The sequence below is a fragment of the Manis pentadactyla genome, chromosome 3 (genome assembly GCF_030020395.1).
Source record: "Manis pentadactyla isolate mManPen7 chromosome 3, mManPen7.hap1, whole genome shotgun sequence".
Lineage (NCBI taxonomy): Eukaryota > Metazoa > Chordata > Mammalia > Pholidota > Manidae > Manis > Manis pentadactyla.
The window spans coordinates 172512829-172530417 of record NC_080021.1 but is presented as its reverse complement, the minus strand read 5'-3'; the positions used below and the strand labels follow the sequence as shown (position 1 = coordinate 172530417).

Here is a 17589-nt window from a genome sequence, read left to right as displayed (position 1 = left end):
CTCCATGTCAGGGATTCCACATAAAGAGGACACACGCACACCCCTATCATTTAGTGCTTCACACCCTTCTGAAATTCTTGCCTGGTAACCAGATTTTATACCTATGACACTGCCGATGCCACACCCAGGTGGGTCACTTTGTCCCTCCTAAACTGAGTGACAGAGTCTGAAATGACACTGCCTTCCTTCCTCAAGAATTCAGCAATACGAGCCCAAACCTCTTTGGGCTGAACCTCTGCATGTCCAGAACATGACATTCATGCATCTCATTTTAACTTGGAATATGATGCTCCTCTTTTCTTGCCTGCAACTATAATATAGCTAATTCTAAATTCAAACTAAATTTAACCTAATCTGGACTTATGTTCTAAATGATACTATTGCCCAAAAAACTAAAATAATCTGTAGACAAAATTCAACAGTGTTGCATTCAAAATACATGACTCTTCTCCTTAGAAGAGTCTGCCTCTCCTGTTACCCTGACTTCTAGCTCAGGGAAAATCTTTGGCCACGAAATAGTCAAGATTCTATTGGGTATGAAAAGAAAAACTCAAAGGAAGTAAGCTAAAATGTTAAACATTATGTCTGGGAGGTTTTTTCCTTCTCACCAGTTCAGTGCTAGCCTGAGACATCTCAGCTCCACTGTGGGACCCCCCTATCCATATAGTTAGGGTCAGGTTTGGCCACTGCAGGCTGATCCTAAGTTGTATCACTGCAACAATTAGACTCCAAAAACTCAGTTTTAATATTTCCCAAGGTACTTAATATTTTTTTAGTTTAAATAACTGAACCAAGCACACTAGGAGCTGGCAGAGCCACACACAGCAGGACATGACATACACACACAGACCATCACAACGCTGTCACTACTAAAAACATAGAACGATAAAATTAATTTGAGCCTCTGTGGCTTTCCATACTGCAATAGATTTACACCTCTGTATTCCACATCTAAATACATAAATAAACATAAACATTTCCCTATCATTCCCAAAACTTAACCACTTCAAATTATTTCTACGTAATTCTCAAATTATTTTCCAGTGATAGTTTACCAAAGATAGAAATATTTACCAAAGGGAGTTGCTAGGAGAAAGCACATTCTGATACCCTTTGGGCAGCCTGGTCATGCTCGTATCTGATATTCACAAGCAATCAGGTGCCCAGAGCTCCTTGCACTGAACCACACGCACAGCGTCATTGTCTCCTGAAACCCAAGACTTACACAGCCAGAAGGCTGAGGGACCTTTTCATTTCCCTCTCACTGAACTCACAGCAGACTTCAGAGATGCCTGATCACTGACCACCTGGAGGTGCTCCTCTGAGCCCTAAAAACTCTTCCAGCTAGCAAGGCAGATACTGTAATAAGGCTCAGAAGAGCCGTGTTCTCTGCTCACCCTGTGCCAGCTGCTGTGCTGAGTGCATTGTGTGCATTTTCCTATTTAATCTTTGACTGTATTGTTGTTCTTAGTAGCCGTAGCAGAATTAGTAGTGGTACTGTTGTTCTCATCACCCGATTTTAGGAGGAAACTGAATCTCAGGTTAGATCACTTGCTAAGGATGCCACAGCATGAGCAGTACAGCAAAAGTGTGAAGCCAGGCCTGTCTGAGGTGCCCAGTGTCAGACAGTCCCAGTGCTTAACTATTTCCACAGAGTCACTTCTCAACTCCCAGAGGAAAACATGATCTGCACTTGCTGACCTATGGCTTCCTCTAGCCAAATGCTACCTTTCCGTCAGGAATGATACAGTCTTTCCCTCTACTACTTGTTGGCTCCCCCTTGCCTTCCCTGCAATAGGTACACAGGTGTGGGATGTGCTAAGTAGCATTCTCAGGCATTTGCCCTCCTCATGGCCATCTAGATGCTGGCAGTTGCCCACACTCATTGCGCCTGAGAGAATTAGAGCTGGAAGCAGTGGGCTGTGGAGGTTGAACCCCCTCATTTCACAGATAAGGTTCCTGAAGCCCAGAGGAGAGAGAACTTGCCTAAGGCGACAGCCCAATGGTGGCAGAGCGGAGCCCAGGACTCAAGACCCTGAGGCCTTAGCCAGTAAACACCCTTTCCAGAATGTAGGATGAAAGGAAAGGTGCTGCTGTAAAAAATATCTGAGGGGCATGTCCTGGGTAGAAACAACAGTGTGTAGATTGGGTACAGTTTGGATTAAAAACATCTGTGTTCATGTTCTTGAATGGCTAATTGGTAATTTTGCCTCATCTAGAAAACACATACTGTAGGAGCTGATGGCACTCAAGTTAAGACATCAGGCCAGAGTGGGGAAGCCAGAGAGCTATCGAAGCAGGGAGGAGGGCTGAGTGTGCTAAAAGGCGGAGGGAAGATGGTATTTTGCCATTTGGTGTGACCCCCCTCCTTCCCCCTTGGGCCTTATCACCCCTCAGAGGCCGTTTGTTTTCTCCTTTGGCCCAGCGTTTTAGGGCGGTCTCTCCAGTACAGCTCTTACCCCCATTGACTCCATTTGCTTTCTTTGTATGTGTCTAAATTATGTCACAGAGAAAATCGAGCTCCCGAACAGCACCAGCATGGAAGTTGAAATGACTCCACCCAGTGACGCTTCAGAACCTGTGCAGAACGGAAATCTCTCCCACAGCATTGAAGCTGCGGAAGCCCAGGTATTGCTTTTTCCCATTTCCTGGACCGCTGTTCTTCTTGGTATCCTAGCATAGCAGCCCTGATCCTACAGTCTCCTCAGCAGCCTGAGCTCCCAACTGGGCAGACGCCAAGCAGAGTCATTCCTCTTTGTGTGTATTTCTCAGTATGAGCGCAGGGCCCCACATGCGTCAAGCTCTTCATTTATTGAACGAATACACATTCTCTAAGCCACTGTTTCCCAGGATGAGATTGGAGGGCTTGTGCACCCGATCTCCTGGGGACACATATGCAGATCCCTGGGCCGTACCCCAGAACGGATGAAAAAGGATCTCTGGGAAGCAGCACCCAGGAGTCAACATTTTTAATTTGCTCCCCAGGTAATTATTAATATACAATAAAGTTTTATAGCTGCTGCAGTCTAATCCTTTCTCTGTGTCTTTAAGGTCAAGGTTAAGTTACAGAGAAACCATTCCATCACACCTCAGTTAGCCCCCTTTAGCCATGCCTATTCCTGAAATTAATCAATACTCCCTGGCCAAATTCACCATTTGGTGATGCAACAGATGGCTCTTTGATCTAATAGTTACAATAATTAACATCCACATGTACCATGTGCCACAGATTTGGTTCTAGACCCTGTAGATAAGGGTCAGTAGACCCAAGGACTAACCTTGGAGCTGCACTACTCTGGAGTTTGCAACCCACTTCTCCAGACAGAATTTTCCCAATGAGCTGAAAAGTCATATAGCACCCACAGTAGAAGCCAGGCTACAGCAAATCTGTCCTAGCACTCTCTTCTTCTTTCCACTAGGATGCACTCTGCCATAGGGGAAGTCCACACTTCTTAGAAAAAAGCATGCTAATTATTGCCCTTATTCCCTGAAGAAATAGGCAAGAAAAATAAATAAGTTTTTGTGTAAAGGAAAGGGTAAAATGTTGAGCACCTTTGTGTATACCTGTTGGCCATTTGTGCATCTTCTTTGGAAAAATATCTATTCAAGTCCTTTGCCCATTTTATTATCAGATTATTTGGTTTTTTGCTATTGAGTTGTATGGTTCCTTGTATATTTTGGATATTAGCCCCTTATCAGATATGTAGCTTGCAAATATTTTCTCCCATTCCATAGGTTGCTTTTTCATTTTGATGATTATTTCTTTTGCTGTGCTTTTCACAAGGTAGATGTATAGCAAATCATCTCATTGTACATCTTAAATATAAATATAATTCTTATTTGTTGATTACACTTCAGTAAAGCTAGGAAAAAGTTATTAAAGGAAAGGATAAAGAAACGGCAGCTCCTTCTGCCCTTGCCTCCTCTGCCTTCTAGGTTCTCACCCTTCCACACAGCATGTGGCAGAAGGAGGCAGGCCCCAAGGACACCTGACCGGCCTCAGGGCTGACACGGTCACAGGTGTGCAGAGGGCAGCCTAGTCATCACATCTCCATCTGGCTGGCACCCCCCGCAAGGGAGCACCTTGCTGCAGGGGAATGACAGAGCCCCTGCTGACCTCTCTCTGAGCAGAGCTGTGTCGCCAGGTCTCACGCAGGGAGACAGGACAGATTGGGGCACCACCCTGTGAAGCTGAGAACTCAAGGGCAAACAAGCCTCAAAGAGCCACCCACCAACCAGCTACAGGATGGCCTGGGGAGGACTGCAGACCCACCAGGAGCAAGGGCCCTAATCTCTCCTTAGTTTTCTGCATCTGCAAAGTACAGATAATAACAGTACCTCATTGGGCTTATTAGGAGGATTGTATGAGATAATGCACATACAGCTCTTGGCACAGAGCTAAATGCTATTTATATTATTATGTGTCCATACTTGCCATATAAATACCATTCAAAGCATTCTTTCCTTGAAGGAGCTCATTGCAGGGAAAATGAAAATAAAGCCTATATTCAGAGTATAATAAGTAAATAAATAAATATTTGTGATAAGTAAAAATTATAGGCCAGTATGAGCATAGAGGTCTGGTTTAAGTGCTCTGGGAGCCTGCCAGAGGAAGAGCCTATCAAGAGAAAGCATAAAAGCTTCATAGAAGAAGTAACATTTGAGCTGGGTATTGATGGGTGAGTAGGAGTTTGTCACTCAGAGGAGGAGAAAATTACTGAGACGATATGTGCAAAGGTGTAAAACCTTAAGAAGAATATTCATGCTTAGTGATTGATGAGAAAGCCCATGGAATTGAAGGGTGAAATATACTGTGAGGAGGGAGGAGAGATCCCCTAGGAAAGGTAAATTGGGCTGAAATTCTTCAACTGTTCAATCAGAATTCTTAGTGTTCATCTAATATGTATCAGGCAATGTGCTGGATACTGGAGATGTCCACACATTCTAGCAGATCAGAGAGACTACAAATATGAAGCAAGATATAAGTATAGATGGCCATGTGGAAAATAAAGCATGGTGACATGACAGAGGGCAAGTGGAAAGGCTCCTTTAGGTCGGGAGACGAGCAAAGGCTTCGCCAGGAGGTGGCGTTTTAACAAAGGCGGAACTGAAGAGTCAGCCAAGGGAACAGCACCCACAGAGGCAGAAATGAACTTGGCTCCTTTGAGGAACAGGAAAGTCAGCGTGGCTGGAGAGTTGGGGGTGGAAGGAGGGTGGATGGTGGCAGTGCGATCAGATAGGTGAGCTGAGTAGAGCTGGCCCACCTTGGAGACCATGGTAAGGAAGTTGACTTCCTTCTAGGGCAGCACGCCTTTGGAGGTTCCCAGATGTGATTTGCATTTCAAAAGATGTTCTGAGGCTGTCCTGCGGTGTGGAGATTGGGTCTGGGGCAAGAGGGTTGTATAGCAATAGTGGGCAAAGAGGTTGTAGCCAGAGTTGAAGCAAAGAGCAGATGGCGGCACGGATCAGGGCAGTGAACACGGAGGTGAGATGTGGATTGTGAAGGGCACTGCAGGCGCCACCAAGCAGGCTGGCTTCACCCTGCTGGGAGCAAGGATCTGCGGAGGGTCGAAAGGGAGCAATGCAGTCAGATTTGTGTAATAGAAAGAATGGTCTTTCAGAACGGTCAAGGGGACCAGAGGGAAGGAAGACTGGATACAGAGCAGCGAGGCAAGAGCCTGTTGGTTCAAGAATCAGCCAGCACTGGTCTGTGGCACAGTCTGGCCTGCAGCCTGTTTTTTGTGAATCCATGAGACAAGAATATTTTTATAATTTTGAAGATTTTTTTTAAAAAGCAGCAGCGGTGTGTATGTGATAGAGACCATATGGACACAAAGATGAAAATATTTACTATCTGGCCCTTTACAGGAAAAGTTGGCCCACCCCTAGTTTAGACCTTCTGTAGGCATTCAAAAATAAAATATAATATAATAAAATAAAATAAAATAAGAAAGAAAAAGAATGAGGAAGCTCATCCTGTACAGATAAGAAATGATCTTCAGTATATACTGTTAAGTTGAAAAAAGCAGAATGTCAAATTGTATGCGGTGTACTATATTTGCATGAGGAGGAAAAAAAGGAGGGAAGTAACATAGAGGCCCTTGTTTGGGATGCTGTCCAAGAAACAGGCCATGCTGACTGCCTCCAGAAGGGGCCTGGGTGATGGGGAACTGGGGTGGGAGGGAGGCTTTTTCAGTCTACTGCCTTCTGTAGCTTTCGAATTTTGAACCACTTAAGCATATTACCTATTCCTAAAACAATGCAACAATAAAAATAATAATAAGTTACATTGAAACAGAAGCAGTGCACTTTAGGGGCTTAAAATCAGAGTATGAAAACAGACTACATGAATTCAAATCCCAGATCTGCCACCTTCCCGCTCTGTGACTTTGGATAAGTTACTTAACCTCTCTATTCACGTTCCTTCTCTGTAAAATGGGGATCGGAATCTAGTTCATAGCATTGTCGTGAGAACAGATGCCCTTAGAACAGGTCTTGGCACATAGTAAGCACTGCCTAGGTGTTTGCTGTTATTAACAGTACTTAGTAAAACTTTTTTTAAAGACTATTAAGTAGCCCAGATGACAAGACCTTCTGGCAGACACTGGCTGTGGCATGAATGGCAGTGGATGGATTCAAGAGCTGTTACTGAGGCAGAATCGAGAAGATGTGGTCAGAGAGAGTGGGTAAGAAAAGGAAGTTGTAGATGATGCTGAGGTTTCCGGGCTGAAAACACGGGGTGGTGGGGTAATTTAGAGCACTGACTCTAGAATCAGAAAAAAGATGTGAATTGGAATGCTCAGACCACCTGAAGCGCAGTGTCACCAGAGTGACTCAATGCCTTTTTAATGGGTTAGTTTTCTTTCTTTCCCAGTTGTATTTTTATCAAGCTACATGGAGAATAAGGTGTGCATCCCAACTTTATTAATGGAAATTATGAGCCACATGCACCACACACTCATGGTTCATCACTGGTATTCTCCTGAGAGTCTAGCATGGCTCGTGTAATTAATCTGCCCTTTTAAAAACCCTCCTTACAACTGAATTAATTTTGTACTAACATCTCATTCTGAGAGCTTTCTTTGGTACAGACTTTACACTGGCAATGAAGGGCATTCTAAAATATTCTCTTTCACAGAGGAAGCCCCTTCGCAGAAGATGTTTTGCTTCATTTGTATCTTCTGTGGAACCAAGAAATAATTTGACTTTGAAAACAGCTTTGCGCTAACTGTCTACCCCCATTGACTGCTGACACAATGCTGTTGATTCTAACAGAGAGAACTGATTTGAGCTGCCATGGACAATTTCCAACCTTCCAAATTTTCAGTGTTGGGAATTTATCCAGGTTTGAAAGACAATTCAAATAGCTTCTCCCACCCAGAACACAGCATTTTCTTACATTTTAATTTTGCTGGTCTAGACAACAGCCAGGTGCTTGCACTAGGCCAGCTTGCTGCCTGAAACTCCCTGCCTCTCTGCATCATGGTCCTCAGTGCAGGTCACACAAAGCCCTTTCAATACATGCTCACGGTGAGAGAGTGGGAGGGAGGGGACATGCCTTGCAAATCTCTTAGATTCTGAAATCTGAAAAATCTAACCTTTTCTTATTGTGTCCTACATGTTCATGTATTGTGAGATAGCTTTTTATATGTTGTAGCTTTTATTTCATCTCACCTCTAAGATTTCTCTCTGTCCTTAGGGAAATCAGAAGAGTCCTTGCTTTTGGTTAAGAGGTGCACCAGTGGGCAGATTTATATAAGAAAATCACATTCCTAGAAAAAAGAGAAATAGAGTATATATATATATATATACCTGTACCTACGTATACACACACACATAATAATATACACATGAATTGGGATATCTGAAGGTGGTAAGAAAGCATCATTATCAATTGTTGTGGATTATTGTTGTTTAAAGTTACAGCTATGATTTTGGAGTGCCTTAGGGAGACTTCATAATACACAGTCAAAAATGTCGGCTCTGATAGGGCTTTCCAAGATTTTCCAAGCAGATGATACCTAGAATCCATATGTCTTTCTTCCTAAAATAGTACCCTTAGTCAGTAAACATTTATATTCTTAGATGTAGTAAGGTTTAACAGAGGGTTTGCGAACTGCAAACCTTCCTATTATTCAAAGAGCAAGTATCTTTCCTAAATGAGGAAGGTGTAGTAGCCAGGTCCACCACTGTGAAAGTTTAAATACAGCCAAGACTGCACTTCCCCTTCTGAATGAAATTATTCAATCTCTCAGACATCAGTGAAGCATAAGAGGAGCAGCACCTAAGAAGCAGAGGCCCTGGAGGGAAGTGGGGCAGTGCCTCTGAGCCTAACTCGGCCAGAGCACCGGGGCGTGCAGGGAGAGATGCCAAGGCCCAAGTGGCGAAAGAAAAAGAGTCTCCAGAGATTCTCCAACCTACTGGATTTGTCAAGGTCCATGCCATGTCAGAACTGTAACTGCCGTAGAAAAGAAGTGTTTTAGCATCAGAGAAAACCTAATACATGCTATTTTTAAAAAGCAAAAATTACACTGTCTTACCTAACAGACCTCACAGCACGTAGGTTCCATTTCTGGAAGGGATAACATTTTTTTCCCTTTCAATCTATACATATATTTTGTAAGGAAAAGTTGAGGCCCAGTTTCTACATCTGATGACCTAGACAATTTTTACCAACTGCTTAAAACACATTCAAAGGCCTTTTGAACACATTTAAAAATGAAATAGATGAAGATCAGACTCTTGAGCTTCTGCCTAAATTTGAATATTGACAAAGAATTATATATTCACTGAGAATCTTACTGTTAATAACACCATTTGTCATTGTGCCTTCCGAGTTTGAAGAATGTCTATTAATCATTCACATAAGATACATTAAAGGCTATTAATAAAAAGGAAAAAATTCCATTACCATCCTTAAAAAAATACTGACATTAATATTACTGTTCCTATGAGTAATTCTAATCGACTTGGTAATAAAACAATGAAAATGACTTTTGAATTATTTCTTATGATTCTCCAGTAGCATTTAAATTGACAAATATTTTATGACTTGTATCAGCAGGATTTATGAAGCCCATGAAAACTATACAAAACACAATTTACAATAGCAATACAGAGAGAAATCCATCTTGTCTGTAGGTTGCACCTCAGAATCATTTGGACAAAATGCAAAGCAAAGGAAGGCAATTGCATTTCACCAGGCTCTTCGAATGCTATTCTATATCATAATAAAATAGTTTCTTGGCTTCTTGGAAAACTTAGGTCCAGACAGCTTCATCACTCATAGCAAAATATTTTGAAACTTTGGTTTCAATTCGAAGTCATGTAGAAGCAGATTAAGTTTTTTCAGATTGCCCTTGATGCATGAAACTTTATCATTTGTGTTTAATATGCTGAATTCCTGATACTAGATTTTTTCCCTCTATATATAAAACAAACCATATGATGGTATTTGAAGGGGAGTGACTTACTTCCTATCACTAGGCAAACAGAGATTTATCACTTTTTTAAAAATCTGTTTGCTACTTAAATGTTAGCTCTGTTGGTTCAGGATGTCCACACAGAAAGCAAATACAAATGTCTCAGATCCCTTCCAAAAAGAGCTGCTTGTTGACTTATCGCTTGGAAGAGATAAGAAGTAGAATCATGGATGATAAGAGCAGAGTGGGAAAACGGGGACATTGGTAAAAAAAAAAATACAAACACAAAGACTGAGAAACTAAGAGAGCAAAAAATAGATTTTTCCAAGACTTAATGAGTGAAAAAGAGAATTTAAAACTATATTACAGCAAGTGAACACAATGATTCATTTCAAAGTCAAAAAACTATTCAAAACTGAGATATTTTAAAAAGATAAACATCCATATGGTCAGTGTATATAGATCTGCTTGGGCTACCATGACAAAATGCCATAGACTGGGTGACTTAAACAACATAAATTTTTTTTCTCACAGTTCTGGAAAGTGTAAGTTCAAGGTCAAGGTCCCAGCCAATTGAGTTTCTGGCCAGGGCTCTCCTCCCGGCTTACAGACAGCAGCGTTCTTTGTCCTCCGTGTATATGCAAGAGGATGTGGTGTGACCAGGGAGAGACATGCTCTCCCTTACAAAGACACTAATCCTATTGGATCAGGGACCCAATCTTATGACCTCAGTTAACCCTACTTACTTGCTCAGAGGCCCCACCTCCAAATACAGCCACACTGGGGGCTAGGGCTTCAGCCTGAGAGTTTTGGAGACATGCCAGCCTCTGTCCCTAACAGTCAGTTAAGGACTCATCTTAGAGTTGAGCACCTCAGTTTTTCTAAACACAGCTCTCTGGTTTTCCATCGCTGTGTCCAACAGCTTTTCTTCTTCCAGACTCTGTTTCATTCCCTTTTCGAAGAGAACAGGCAAACAAAGTTTTTTTTCTTAGCCTTAGAGCCCTTGGCTGACCCATCCCAGAGCTCTGAGTTTGCTTTCTAAATGACTCACAATACAGCTCCTTTTGCAAACCCTAACCAATAATTCTGGGGCCTCAAAAATTCATTTCCCCTTGTGTCACATAGTGTGTACAGGCCTTTGGGTCTGTGGGACATGATCACCAACCCAGTAACAACTATGTTTGTGGGTAGACGTTTTCCATATCCCAATTTCAAGCATGATGTTCTATGTCCATAATGGATATAATGAAGGCCTCTGGTGTGTTGAGCCTACCAATTGGCCAGTCAGCTTAGGGAAAAATGGAGGCGAGGTGAAAACCACTTACTGCCCCCGAGCCAGCTGGTAGATATGGGTGGGAGTTCATAAGAAATTTCTATTGCTTAAGTCCCCCAGTCCATGGTGTTTTGTTATGGCAGCCCAAGCAGACCAGTATACTGACCATATATATGGATATTTATGTCTTTCAAACATCTCATTTTTTAACAAATTCCTTTGTACTAAAGCACTGGTGTGATTGAAGCTTACACAAGGGAGATTACTCTGTGGAATATTTCTCGGGAGGCAGGTAGTTGCCACATAGTTATTGGTGTCAGAGCCCTTCCCTGTATTAAAGTGTGACTGTGCATTTTTGATAATTTTACTTTTGAGAGTTCCAACTCTACTTGTTTTTAGCTCTGCACAAAACACAGAATCAAGGTGTCACAATATTATGAGTCTCACCAGCTGCTTGGAAGCTTTGTTTCTGGTAGAAATTCTACTTGCAGCCTACCTACTGAAATAAAATAGCATTTCCTTGTTGGGACTGTGGAATCTTCCCTTCCATCTTATTTACAAACACCTTCTATTCTTCATCTCACCTAAGAGGAATATAAATTAGATTGCTGACATCCCTACAGTCAATAAGAGCTCAGTTCATGTTGGGTGAGTGGATAGATGGAAAAACAAAATTATAGCAGTTTCTATTTTCACATCAAATAATTGAGTTACAGAATTTTATTGCTGGTACCATAATTCACCTAGTCCAACTTATTTCTCCTGAATGTCTTTGAAGAAATCATTTTCCTAAACACTTATTAAAAATAATAATAATAACCAACAATTAGCAAGTGTTTACTATGTGCCAAACACTGTTTTATGTACTTTCCGTGAATTATCTCAGTTAACTTTGCAACAGCAATAATGTTGTAAAAGAATGTTCTGGAGCAGAAGTGGGTCTTTGTCTATCAATCCCTTCTCTAATTATCCCTTCATTAGGTAAGGCACTTTCAAGACTTCTTTCCCTAGGAGCCTCCCACACATGCACTGTACAGGCACACCCACCTTTTCACGAGTTCCCAAGGAAACCTAATTGGAAAATTAAAACATGCCACCTTTATCGAAGACAGTATTTTTAATGCTTCAATAATGCAAGATGATGGAGGTAGGAAAAGCAGATAGTCCCTGTTAAAAGGTGATGTTATGTTGTTGTGTATATTCTTCCCTGAGGTTCTCTTGGCCTTTGAACACTGAATGCTGGTGTCTGGAAATAACCCACCCCTATTTCAATTCTTGCTAAACCTAGCCTCAGGGAAGTTTATTATTGTAAAGGACTTAATCTGTCTTCTACAATGTCCCCTAGGTACTCATTTTAGAAGTAGCCAGTGCAGGATTATCCACTTATGGGAATCAGGGGTGACATCATGCAGTGAAATGCATATAAAATCTCAAGCCATCATTCTGGCCATTGGTGTACTTGGCTGTCACCTTCTCCTACATCAGGCCTGGACTAAATGTTTGCACATTTTTACTGGACAGAGATGCTAAAGAACAAGTATTTCTTCTCCATCTATATATGAGGTCCTGCCATTCAGTGATATCTTATCAGCACTCACATTTCATGTTTGAATTTGTACCTGGTACCTTGGAGATATCGTCTCAGGGAACAGAGGAAGAAAGAGGGCATTGCCGTGGCCACGCCTCTCCACACAGCCCGGATCTGCCCTTCGTTACCCTTCAAAGCTGCCCTGAATATTATAACAAATAATGCAATAGACTGCACCACTTATAAACAACAGAAATTTATTTCTCACTGTTTTGGAGGCTAGAAGTCCAAGATCAAGTGGAGACGGCCAGCTTCATAGATGGTCATTTTTTTCACTGTGTCCTCACAGGATGGGAGGGGCAAGCTGGCTCTTTGGAGTCTTTTATTAGGACACTCACCCCAGTCACGAGAGCTCTGCTGCCGTGACCGCATCACCCCCCAAAGGCACACGTCTGGCTACCACCACATGGCGGTTAGGGCTTCAGCGTATGGGTTTTGGAGGAACACAAACATTCAGTCCACAGCAGACAGAAAAAGAATGCAAGAAGATTCAGATGTTCCTGATCAGCTTTTTCAAGAAGTGTGGGCCATCCAAACCACCAGATGTTAGTTCTAGGCTGAAGAAAATCAAGCAAAATTATGTCAGTTAAATGCTTAGCGTTTGCTACAGCTAAGCGTCTTTGGTTTATTAGGTCAAATGTCTTATAAGATAAACCTGGGCAGCCTGGTGTAATTGGGCATACAGCACATTCATACCTATTTCTATTTTTTATAAGTGAGGAAGGCAGGCAGTGTGCAACAGGGGAAGAGCCTTGAGCTGGGAATAAAGCGAGGGGTCCCTGGGGCCCAGCCTCACCCTGTGACCTTTCATCATACCATTTCAGCTCAAGATCCTCCTGAAGGGCATGGTCTCAGTGAGCCAGGGCCCTTCAGTCTGAAATTCTGAGGCTCCTTTTTGGAGCGTAAAGCTCCTGATTGCAGAGGCCTATGATTGCAGCTTGTCCTTCATAATCAGTATATATATATATATATATACACACATATAATGAATATAATAATGAATATAATGACAAGTTGTTGGACAGGACGGTGGTTCCATATTGAAGCATTCCAAGAGACAAAGAAGTTCTGCCTCACAATGACCTGCTTTTGAAGGACTGCTAGACCCTAAAAGGAAGAGACACGGGAACTTTTTCATTAAAGTGGGCTTGTTTTCACACTGAAAACCTGCATAGAACCCTTGTGACATAGGACCAGATGCCACACAGATTGCATGTAGTATAAGTTCTGAGGCTTTTCCAGCATTTGCATTGATTCCTAAGGTCACACAGCTAGTTAGTCACCAAGATGAGATTACTGGCAGAAGGGAAGATTTAATGTTTACTGAGCCGCTGGTCTCTACCAGGCACTTTGCCTCCTACAATTGCCTGAGCATTACATCCCCAGTCTGTAGATGAATGCCTCCCACATAATCTAGACATTTCCTATGTTTTAGTAGTGCCTTTTAAAAACTTTGTTGAATGTGACATTTTAATATTCTGGATGCACCCACCCAACTTCACATCTTAGGCTCAGCCAATGTTCTTATGGATCTCTCTTTCCAATTCTAGCCCCTTGGGCCCCTCTGGCAATTGCTCACATGTACCACTCCATGAACTCTGTCTCTCTTGGTCCATCATGTAGCTTCTATGTGGCTGAACGATGTGGAGATACAAACTGATTTTTTTCTACAGATAGGAATTATAGAACAACAACAACAATAAATATGTTAAGGACCATTGAAATCACTTAAAATCTTCATTTTAACCCAACTTGACCATGGTCCGGTGTTTCAGAGTAAATGATAAATTTTTACATGGATGTCTAAGTGCTGGCATTTCACTTCATGTAGCATCACACCACACTGAAGGGGGTCCCTAGAGACGGGGCAGCACTCCTGAGCGCCGACGTGCACAGTCCCTTTATAGGGGGGCAGAGGAGTAAGAACTTCACTGCTGGCCTGAATCAAACCCCAAATGAGCTGAAATCAAGGCAAGCCCAGGAGATACACTGAGATTGTTCCTTGTGAACTGGAGATGAGATGTTATTACCCATCAATAAAACTAAACTTGAAGATGGCCTATTTTCAGATGCCTCCCAGGTTTTCACTTTAATGCCCTAATAGATGAGATTGCATCAAAGTGGGCTCCCTTTCACACTGAAGTCTTGCACAGTGCCCTTTACAGACAAAAATAAGAAATTGGGTTGCTTCTGAGAAATATTTTTCTGGCTCTAGGGGCAACCTTGGGGCTGGGGAATACAGCTCAGACCCCTCCACTGGATGCTTATCTCAGCATCCATACAGGCCCAAGTGGCGACAGTATAAGATGCACATGCAAAGAAGCTAAGCAGACTCTCTTGATACAGGGCCACCAACAGACAGGCTGCTGCTGCTCTTCCTTTCACTAGGTAAATAAAAATACAAGAAGTTGGTTGCTCCAGAGACCTCCCAGTAGATGCTAACTGACCTCCAGAACTGTTCTTTTACCTATAGGAGTTCTGATGGCCAGACCTCCAGATTCCAAGCTTCAGACTTGATAAATGAATCCCAGAAGCAGGTTGTCCCTTTGTCACTTAGAATAACATCTCTTCCCTCCCCGTCCCTCTCTCTCCTCCTCACCCCCTCTCTTTCTTTCTCTTTGATAAAGTTATCCCAAAAATTCCATTAGACCACGGAGGCATTTTAGTTTAAGTCTGCCTCTCATTGCTTCACAAAGATTCAAGGCTACTTTCAAAAATACATCAGAAGGAAAAGGATGAGATGAATAGGTGTGAGAAAATCCAGCAGAGGATGTGAAGGAAAGGACAAAAGTCAGGCTGAGCATGGTGAGCACAGATTCCAGCACTGTGACCGCTGGACAGGGGTTACCAATTTGGCTTGGAACTCCCCAGTGCAAAGCAAAGAAAAAAGAGTATCATTTACTGATTCACAGTATTTCTAAGATTTTTCAGAGTTGCTCCAAAGAAGCATGACTTTTCCTAATGCCGAGATGTGAAAAATACTTCTCATAAATATCTTCCTAAAGAGGACACTGGATCAGTTACTGGACGAGGGCCCACTGTGAGCACCCAAAGCCCAAAATAACAGGGTCTTGAGTAAGACACAATGCTGTGTCTCGCCGGGTCAGTGTAGACTGCTCAGGGCTAGAAAGGCTCTTCATGGGTGTCAGAAACTCAGATCCTTTTATACTGACTCTCCACCTCATAGTCCCTGATGGCTGCACAAGCTCTGGCCAAAATGTTCCCATTCCAGCCAGCAGGAAGGACGGATGCAGGACACACCTCCACCCTTTAAAGATACATCCTGGAAGTTGCAGAGGATACTTCTAATTACACCTCATTGTCCAGAACCTCAAGGCATGGCCCCAGCTCACTGTAAGAGAAGCTGACAATGGAGTCCCTATTCCAGGCCTAGGTAAAACAGGGCCATTTACTACTAAAGCAGACGGGCAATATTATTGTTTGCTAGGGCTGCTATAGCAAAACACCACAGACTGGGGGGCTTAAACAGTGAAATTCATTTCCTCACAGTTCTGGAGGCTGAGAGTCCAAGAGCAAGGTGCTGGCAGGTTGCTACCAATCAATCAAACTGACCTGAGCTGTTTTCCTCTGACCTCTCCCCTTGGCTGGAGAGATGGCTGCCTTCTTGCTGTGTCCTCACATGGCCTTTCCCTTGTGCATGCAAGTCCCTGAGGCACATCTATACATCCTAATCTCCTCTGCGCACAAGGACACCAGTCGTATTCATGTTAGGACCCTCCCTCATAGCCTCACTTTAACTCAATCACCTCTTTCAGGGCCCTATCTCCAGGTACAGCCACACTCTAAGATACTGGGGGCTAGGGCCTCAACATACTAATTTGGGGAGGACACCATTCAGTTCATGGCAGGCAGAATAGATGATGGAGAGCGATCAACAGCTCTTGCTACATATTTTGCCAGCATCCCTGTAACTGGATAAATAGTGAGTTCTTTGGAGCCATTTATTCTGCCTCCCCTTTTAAATCCAAGTCTCTCTGAAACGAAGTGTCTGAGAACCTAGTGTACTGCGTTGCACCTAAAGGCACGTGGCCAGTGCCTGCAGTGATGGTGGCCGCTGCTCAAGGAGTCACAGCTGGGGCGGACAGTGGGAGGCAGGATTCTTGATTCTCTACCACCTACCTTTCCCACCATGCCATACTGATTCCTTCAAGGTCTAACAACCAGCCCACCACTGTGTGAGGACTTAGTCATGTGTTTTAGTCTCTGATTTTTCATATCGGAGATTACAAATCCCTCAAACCCTTATAGCAAAAGTTATTTGAATTTTTTCTGGATAATTTTTCATTGCTTTGTTTTCTATACACACTCCATAGAAGTTTTAGGAGGTAAAGATGGGTTGTCCTAAGGTCAAAGGCAGGATGCCATAACTCCTGGACAATCAGTGGCCTCTCCCGGGGCTGGGATTGATAACCATGCCAGCAGCCCCAGCTTGAGCAAAGGCACAGTGGGCCCCAGACTTGGAACAGTATTATTTTTCCACTTTGCTAACCAGCTTGCAAGCTGTTGCCCATTGAACCAGAGTGAGGTTGTACTTGGCAAGAAGACAAAGAGAATTTCCCCTAAAATATGCTGACAGCTTTGCTGCCAGGACACCTCTCGAATCCACCCAAGGGTTCTGGGCTCCTATACTTCTTTATAGTGGGACTTGGCCCCATGAAGATGTGATGTCCCCAGAGCAAGCCCTGTTCTAACCATCTGAGACATAGTCTCTCCTCGTCCATTTCTGCCCTACCAACAGCCACCCCACATGCAGTTTTTGGAAGCTGTACAACACAGTCAATTGTTTGCACTGGACAGTAGTGTGTTTAGAGCTTATGCATCTAAACAGACAATTATTTTCTGCTATTTGCTAGTGGCACTGCCTGCCTGGTGACTTTGGCAGATGGAGAAAGAAACTAATCCGTAGGTTATAAGCAGAAGGGTTATTGATGAAATGTCACCATCTGTTGGTGTCATTAAAATGATATGAGTCCTAAAGAGTTGCTTTTGTTTTTTCTCAGAAAAAAGGTTAGCTTACAGTTTAGAGAAAAGTTGCTAGATGGCAGATAGCAGTGGGAAACGGGACTGGGGGAGTGTCAGCCCTGGGAGGGAGAGGAGCCTAGATGGGCTCTTCAGATCAGCTGGATGGATCTTCTGGGAAATGCTGGGATCCTTGGCCTGAAGAGAGCCACCTATCTTGCAGGAGACAAGGTACTTATTAGGAATGATGTAGTGGCTCTGCTCTCCCATGGTCCTCCCCACTTCTCAGGCATCTACTGAGTGGGGAGTGGAAAGTTGTTCATTTG

At 43.0% G+C, this 17589-nt stretch overlaps 1 protein-coding gene and 1 long non-coding RNA gene across 4 annotated transcripts in view; one reads left to right on the top strand and one right to left on the bottom strand.

Moving 5' to 3' along the window:
* LOC130682996 (uncharacterized) overlaps positions 1-17589 on the bottom strand; it is a 206230-nt gene that overhangs the window by 128718 nt on the left and 59923 nt on the right. The window lies entirely within an intron of this gene.
* Positions 1-17589, top strand: part of SLC24A2 (solute carrier family 24 member 2) — a 207840-nt gene that overhangs the window by 168318 nt on the left and 21933 nt on the right. For all 3 annotated transcript variants that reach the window (XM_036887924.2, XM_036887911.2, XM_036887918.2), the window contains one exon: positions 2510-2628. In XM_036887924.2, coding sequence (XP_036743819.2) covers positions 2510-2628 — 119 coding nt within the window. The remainder of the gene's footprint in view (positions 1-2509; positions 2629-17589) is intronic.